The 9058-nt window shown below is 35.6% G+C and overlaps 1 protein-coding gene across 2 annotated transcripts in view; it reads right to left on the reverse strand.

Moving 5' to 3' along the window:
- The window catches only part of LOC144452609 (fibroblast growth factor receptor substrate 2-like), a 49862-nt gene extending 41383 nt beyond the window's left edge, over positions 1-8479 (reverse strand). Inside the window, exon 1 of one of the 2 annotated variants that reach the window (XM_078143727.1) lies at positions 8321-8479. In XM_078143727.1, the coding sequence (XP_077999853.1) occupies positions 8321-8400 (80 nt within the window). In that variant the 5' untranslated portion in view covers positions 8401-8479. Of the gene's footprint in view, positions 1-904; positions 1033-8320 lie in introns of those variants that run through there. The other variant, XM_078143729.1, reaches the window with a different exon arrangement.
- Between the last annotated feature and the right edge of the window lie 579 nt (positions 8480-9058).

Here is a 9058-nt window from a genome sequence, read left to right on the forward strand (position 1 = left end):
AAGAATGTGTTCTACAGACTACAAACCTTAATCTAGTTAATTCTATATATGTGTACCCATTGTTCTCTATGATCTCTTTCTTATGTATACTCAAACAGACAACTTCTATCAAAAATCTAGCTAAATCTCCTGCTAGGGAAGGAATAAACAGCACATGTCAGTAGTAATCCATCACACACACTGACAGGCGGTCGTAATTGGTACTTCATTCAGTTTACAAACTCAACCTCCGGTGTGAATGTAAGTGATGTGAATTAAGATGCAATAACGTCATTACGTTTATACCAATGCTCCAACACAATATGCAGAGATCTGATACACTTTAACACAGACACTAATTGTTATTTCAATATGTCATAATTATTCTAGCTGCAATCTAAATAAGATTTTATCATAAATAAATAAATATATCACTTTTCCACATGGTCAGTACAGCAATTCTCAATACTTAAAATAGAATAATACTGCCTAGGCACATCATAAAGATAATGAACAATCGATTTCTTAGTCGACACCATTCACTTCTGCACTACAGGCGCGCGTGAGAATAAGTCAACATTCTTGTTCTATTTTGACCCTCCTAGCATGAGGTAAAATTCTATGGCAGGTACTGGAAACTGAATGTTTGTCATAAACAATATCAACAGTCTGCAATCTTTACTGCAACTTATACCTAAAATCTTCAATGAAGCGCTACTCTTTCAACCTAAGGTCACATGCACTTGTTACGTTCAACATGCAGCAATCCGTTCTGAAATCTGACACACAGATCATGACACCTCAAGTTAAACTGGTGACAAATATAGGAAAACACATTTGACCATTCTGCACAACACACTTTTCAAAATTCGGCATGCTACAAATAACATGAATTAACATGACAATAACTTAAACAGTTCCATACCTTCACTTTGAACATGTCCTGACCACCTTATCAACTTTTGCACAAAATCTACATCAAGGACGTATTTGTTTCCATGCAAACTGAGATTTTTTAAGACTGGTTTTAATCTAGCACACAGCAAGGCTACAGCCCAGCAGCTGGTACAAAATGCATTCAATGCTAGTAGTATATTAGCTGACCCCTTGGAATGGCATTCCACACTGCTGATTCATTTTAATCTCAAAAGACGAGAACACTATTGTCAGCTCTATTGTAGGCATAATGGCTGGGATCTGAACAATTACAAGTCTACAATAGAAGATTTTAGCTGTGCCTGGTAGACACTATTGTCACCCTTTCATCCACAGGCACTGTGCACCCCTATCTGTAGGGTAACTTTGGTAAAACCCTATGGCTTTTATATCTGATGGTTGGCCAACACAATGAACTATAAGGGGGGGGGGGGGGGGGGGGCATATAACTTAATGGTGATAGGAAGGCTTTTATATCTACTAAATGGTTATAAACATCTTTACCAAAAATGGAGGGGGGGGGGGTATATATGTGTGCATTGACGGTTATATTCTTCTCTTTGAGTGACTTCTGTATTATCCTGGGCTTTTATATATGATGGTTAGGCAGATCAGACTCAAATGTGTGTTGGGGGAGGGGGGGGGGATGGATGGGGGAGGAGAAGGGTAACAATACTCAGCATTGTCACACTCCTATATGTGCACAAATTTGGACTATTTTAGGAGCTTACTAAACATAACAAGGTGACAGGTCAAGATACATGCATTACATTCCCATTTTTTATATAATTTGATACTTAATCATCATTACAGCTTATGCAAATTATGACATCTGATATGTAAATCTACACTCACTGAATGCAATTATGCAAATACACTCATTAAAAATGCATGAAAAGTCAGTAAATACAACCATTCTGATTAAGGTTTATCATGATAATGTAATAGATAGCAATTTCTTTGATATAATTGTGGTTGTTTCAGTGAGAATCTTCATTTCTAGACCTAGCCTCCACCATCCACTCTATCCCATCTCCTTGACTACATCTCAGCAACTTGCTGTGACACCAATATATCATACTTTGACTTCGCCAAGAAAATCTTATGGAGGACACGGATTAATGCAGATCACATAAAGTATGTTAGAGTAACCCACACAAACTATTAAACCTAAGGTCTATAACCTGTTATTGCAGTCTACTTGGGATTAACAATAGATTCTTTCTTATTTCTACCAACCTCTTACCAAGTCTTCAACTCTGCCCTACATGTATCCCATTATGAACCTCAACAATAAATTCCTTATTTTTTTCTATGACACAATGAGTCTGAACTAACTCAGGTCTCAGTGTTCCAGTTCTTTCACAGCTGTCAATACAAATTCTTGGTACCAGCTATAGCATTTCACCTCATGCCAGAGAATTAAAATAGCACAAGAAGGTTGAAGGTTATTCCCAGTACCTGCAATAGTATTTCACCTCCAAGAGGGTCAAAATAGAACAAGAACTTGACATCGACTTACTCTGACATGTGCCTATAATAATGGATGAGTGGAAATTATGGTGTTGACCAAAGAATTTGTTATTTCTATGACAAACGTCCACCTAGGTGATCAAATTCTATTGCAGGTACAGAAGTATACATCAAAATAGTTGTAATAATATGAAGGTACCTGTACAACATTCTATTGCAGGTACAGAAGTATACATCAAAATAGTTGTAATAATATGAAGGTACCTGTACAACATTCTATTGCAGGTACAGAAGTATACATCAAAGTAGTTGTAATAATATGAAGGTACCTGTACAACATTCTATTGCAGGTACAGAAGTATACATCAAAGTAGTTGTAATAATATGAAGGTACCTGTACAACATTCTATTGCAGGTACAGAAGTATAAATCAAAGTAGTTGTAATAATATGAAGGTACCTGTACAACATTCTTTAATTTAAAATCATCGTATGGGAAACGTGCTTTCTCCAATACTGCAGCAGTCTTATGGAACAGTCTACCTCTTGACATCAGAGAGTGTGATGAACTATTGTGTTTTAAAACTAGAGTGAAGACTCACCTGTTCAGAAAAGCATTTTTAACATAAGTGACTTTTCTTTAGTATTGTTTTGCTTTTATTGCAGGGAACACTTTCTAGTGACTTTTTACCAGTGATTCTTATTTATCATGAGTGACTTCTAGAAGTGACTTTTTGCTATCACAAGTACATTTTACCGGTGATTCTTGTGTATCATTAGTGACTTCTAGAAGTAACTTTTTGCTATCACAAAAACTTTTTATCGATGATTCTTGTGAATCACTAGTGACTTTTATTACATGGGACTCTTTAAATTGTCAGTGAACTTTGAGACTCTTTTAGTATGTTTTCCATTAGTAGTTCTTATTGCTTTTGTAGTGTTTCAGTGCCTATGAACTTTTAGGATATATGGCGCTATACAAGTGCTATTATTATTATTATTATTATATTTATTATTAATTTATAATAAACCCACACAAATCAGGGCACAAAATTCCACTTAGTCTATGTCCTGCAGACTCTCAGATAGATTCATTTCATATTCAACTTTCTATATATATCACATTCTCAACTACAGTGACATTCATTAAGCTTGTTTCAAATCTGATGTAGTGAAGTTGGCACGATTTCTTTATTTACCTCCTACTTTTAATGTCATTTCTTCTTTCTTTGTTCTGTGAACACCTTGTACACGTACATCTGACACCACAATACTATTATATAGAGGAGTTCTTGTACAAATCTCATATTTTCGAGTAGCCAATCAGAATCCATCTTACAACTTCAATACTCGAAATTAAAACAAAGAGAGCCACCGAACAAGAAAAATAGCATCATTGTCTACGCTTGAGATATTTTTGAACAGAGCATTCTGAGATACTGTACTCGTATATTTCAGTATATTACATATTCTCATTCGTTGAGTAAAATCCATTCAGCACTCACGTTTTGTACCAATATATTCTAGGAGGTAGTGTTGAAAATTTGATATGCTGAAGTTGGTTTTTGGCCCTTAGTGGCTACTAAATGGTATGTTTGATTGTGAAACAGCCGTTCACTTAGTCTATGTTTGCATTTAAATTTAGAATTCAACTAGCTATATATTGCATTCTCAACTACAGCGACATTCCCTACTTCAAAGAATACAAACCCAGTTACAGTCAAATTATATTCATCTTAAAACAACTCAAGTTGTCACCAAGATTTTTAGAAAACATTTTTTTAAAGTTCTTATATCTAGCAAGACTCAACTGAAGAGAGTCGTCCATCAGATCTTCAAACTTGTATGAAAGTGCTTGGGACTAAAAAAAAATATTTTCTATAAATCTAAGTTGAGAATATGTTCATTCTGCTGACAGGCTAAAATGTCAACCGCATGTCTGTGTTACCATGGTTACTGTCTCCTGGTTCAAAATTTAACTGACATGTAATGTGTCTGTTCTCGACTGAAGCATAATATAAGTTTCTATGCTTGTCAGTGATAGGCTTAATGTTAAACTTTCTACACTGCTCCAGTTCACAGCATAGTTCCACTGACAAGCATACAATCTAACTTTACATGCCTATACTGTTGATGAGCATCCCTTGCTAATGTTTATGTTTTCATAGCCTGGGACCTTGAGGCACATGTGCGAATCGGATGACTGTGTAAAAACCCTAGCTAGTTGCAGCCATGCATAAATATTTTCAAACATATAAAGTGAAATAAGCTGCCATGTATCCCTAATTCTGATAACTGGGAATATATAAAGTTTAAGTTGAGAATGAACTTGAAGACAATATATTATACAGTTAAATATTGACAAATAAATACAAATTATTAGTTTGACACATGAAGTACTTGAAGGCTACTTTGCATATTACATGTAACTATTTTTAAAAAGATAGGAAGTATGTTAAATGTACATGGCTACCTTGCATATATAAATCATTTAAAAAAATACATTTAGTATGTCAAATGTAGCAACTTGAGACTACCTTGCATATTAATTATAATTAAGGATACAAAGTATGTCAAATGTAGCAACTTGGGACTACCTTGCATATTAATTATATGAAAGATACAAAGTAGTCAAATGTAGCAAGTTGAGGCTACCTCGCATATAAATTATTTTTAAAGAGTATGTCAAATGTAGCAAGTTGAGACTACCTTGCATATTAATTATAATTAAAGATACAAAGTATGTCAAATGTAGCAAGCTGAGACTACCTTGCATATTAACTATTTGTAAAGATGAGAATTATGGCAATGTTGTAAGTTGAAGGCTGACATTACAATTTTATTCTCAAATACACATCAAGTATGGAACATGTAGAAAACTAAAAACTACCTTGTTGTATATCAACTGTTTCCAACACCCATCAAAATTTGATGGTCCATTATCTCTTGCTGTGTGGTGACTCATAAGAAAATTAGTTTTTATAATTTTGACCCACACCACAAAATGTCTTTCATCTAAGATAGCCAATCTGCTTTAAAATATAAATTCAAGACAGTAGAAGATGTCAGACATGCCTGTTTGATGTTATTGACAAGTCAGATGTTTGTCTTAAACCATCTTGGATTACTCTAAGTTTTGAGTTGCATGGTATGTCTGAGACAAGTAGCCTTGGACAAGTCTCTGGAGTGTCACTTTACATGGACAGAATGTGCTACAAAATACACAGTTGTTCAGGTCAATGAGTGATAACTCAATACTTGTTGCCATAGTTACCAGGTCAACTAGCGGTCATCTAAATAGCTTCCATTCCACACATAAGAGACATGCATACACGAAGAGAAATCTAGACATATAGGTGACGAGTTTGAGTTCTAGAAAGTTCTAAATCACTTGTAAAAGCCATGTATTTGCATATAATTAAAAAAAAACAGGTTTATCAGTATCTTATTAACTTTTAAAACTACACAAGCTGTCAGTGGAATTTTTTTTTTCGATCACACAACCAGCAATGTATTCACTGAAAATACTAAATTAGGATTTTTTTTTCAAATTTCTTCCAAATGCTGCCCTCTATGGTAGGATTAGAACATCACTGATGGTAAGATGGCGACCCCACAATTGCATATACTGATGGAATTCAAGACCTTTAATATGGCGAGACGTTTTTTTCTGACTTTAATTGTCATTTCAAAGTCATTCTGACTAATAAAAGTATGATAATGAAATGAAAGCAACACAATCATGTAGACATACACATATCTGTTTCTGATCTAACCAACTGACATATCAATCTTTTTCAGCTGTTACAATGAGACACAAAAATGGCCACCCTTATATAACATTTTTTTGTAATGTTTCATCCAACACAAAGTTCTATCACCAGCTAAAAAATTTCATAAATTCTATTTCTTTTTAAATTACTGGTAGATAGCGTAGATCCATGAGTTATACAGTTGCTATGGGTGCCTTCATGGTTGCTATGGACTTATGTTGTCAATAGGGAACTTGCAAACCCTCCATCTTGAATATCCTAAATGGTGCACCATGGGGAAAATGTGACGATACTATGAATCAATCAGTATTGTAAACAACACTGTTACATTGTAACCACAGATAATCTACTGTAGTCATGGTTACCCTGACCATTGTCATTCAATGGCTCCAGATTATGCATTTACTAAATACAATCCCATAGTCCTTTGCATCTGAGCATGCTCAGTCTGGATGACAAGTTCCCTATTAGAAATGATTTCCGTTGGTTGAACTTTGAACTTGTTTTATGTCAAGGCATACAATTTTAAGGAAAAACTTATGATTTGTTAAAAATGATAATTTTCTGATACCTTTTATATCTTCATTCATTTTAGTCAACAATGTATTATGTCCCTCCGCTTATAACTATAGTTATGGCCATTATTAATCAATTATGCAGTTGCTATGGAGATTGCCATTATTGCTAATATCATTATCAATGTCATATTTTGTTTATGAAGCAATGATTTAATCAGTGTACAAAAATTTAAATTTATCAAAGTCATTGGATATTTATGTCAAAATACTAATTCATAATCTTAATTTGAACTGCATGTAGAGACAACAATCTTGCATCAAATAAATAAGTCATCCCATCTAAGTCCCATATAGATGATGGGGTTGGGAGGCCCAGGGGATTAGGGTGGGGGCCCAGGGGATTAGGGTGGGGGCCCAGGGGATTAGGGTGGAGGCCCAGGGGATTAGGGTGGGGGCCCAGGGGATTAGGGTGGGGGCCCAGGGGATTAGGGTGGGGGCCCAGGGGATTAGGGTGGGGGCCCAGGGGATTAGGGTGGAGGCCCAGGGGATTAGGGTGGGGGCCCAGGGGATTAGGGTGGGGGCCCAGGGGATTAGGGTGGGGGAGAGGACACCATCACTGTCAATTTAAAAATGTACTTTTTTTTATAATAATTGCATTTTCCAAAACGCCAAAAAAATTCTATATTATTTTCATGCAGTTGTTCATTACTCATGAAGTTATTCAAATATACATAGATTAAATTATTCAATTTATTTACAAGATTTCCATGGTAACCAATCATGATTCCTTCTGCGACATTCTCTAATTTTCGTAATCATTATCCTCCTCATCATCATCATCCCCACCACCACCACCACCATCATCATCATCATCATCATCATCATCATCATCATCATCATCATCATCATCATCATCATCATCATCATCATCATCAAATATCTTCATCATCATCATTATCATCATTATCATCATCATCATCATCATCAAATATCTTCATCATCATCATTATCATCATCATCATCATCATCATCATCATCATCATCATCAAATATCTTCATCATCATCATCATTATCATCATCATCATCATCATCATCATCATCATCATCAAATATCTTCATCATCATCATCATCATTATCATCATCATCATCATCATCAAATATCTCCATTATCATTATTGCCATTAGCATCCTAATCTCTTATCATCATCATCATCATCATCATCATCATCGTTATCGTTATCGCTATCGTCATCATGAGACAGAGATAAGCTAAATTTAAACCAGTGACTAAAAATAGTCTAGAAGAGTCACGCTTTTAAAGAAGGTCTCTCGACACAGTGTGACACGATGGAGGCCATATACACGATTAAATGATTTGACACTATGCTTTATGATCATTAAAATATTGTCATTTCAATACACACCATATTTCGACGTCTTGGTGTTGTGAGATCGGACGACTTGTCCTTTAAAACCAACCCTGATAAGACAATGTATTTATGCAAATAGTCTACTGTTTTAGTATATTTACTTGCTATACACCGGAGATATACGTTTTACTCATCATACACCATGACAGACATCCGCAGCCGAGTTGCCGATTTGCGTCACGTCACGATATTACTAGTACACACACCCACCTCAATATTTTCCGCCGATTCTTCACTCCGCATTCGTATCTTTTTCCTAATTCACGTATTTCTTCCGACGCTTGCTGCATTTACTTCCAATTTTTTTAGACATCCTATTTTTTCCTTATATTGTCGTCATACATTTTGCAGAATGGAAATCACTTTCAGCCTCTTGTTCTGTAACCTTTGACATTTCAGGCGTTTAGTTGCGTGACGTCATACCGAGTTTATTTGAGCGTGAAGACGATCTTCTCAACGCAGAGGGCTCACTCATACAGGTATTACATGTATAAAATGCCTCTGTAAAGCATACAGCATATTCACGCCTATGATGAGAGGTTACGTTTGTAATGAAATCAGGGTCTGTCAACGTACTGGCTGTTACAACTGAGAACGTTCCAACCGATGTAATTATTGCTGATAACATAGCAAAACAGTCGATATCAATCAATCAATCAATCGATAGATCAATCAATCGCCCAATAACAACTATGCAAAATAGAAACAACTTACATTGTGGTTACACATATTTGTAGCGGGGAGGGGTGGGCTACGAAAATTCCTGGGTTCATTTCGTAGGGAGCGGGGTATAAAATATTTTGAGAGCGCGAAGGGGGGGGGGGGGGGGCTGCGAAAATAAATTTAACCAAAATTCTGCCGTAAATTCTGACCCCAGCTTAATTATATTTCCTAAACTAAGTCAAACGAATTCCAATAACAATTTCCTTTTCGCCTAATGTATTGAGT

Source organism: Glandiceps talaboti, chromosome 23 (assembly GCF_964340395.1).
Source record: "Glandiceps talaboti chromosome 23, keGlaTala1.1, whole genome shotgun sequence".
NCBI lineage: Eukaryota > Metazoa > Hemichordata > Enteropneusta > Spengelidae > Glandiceps > Glandiceps talaboti.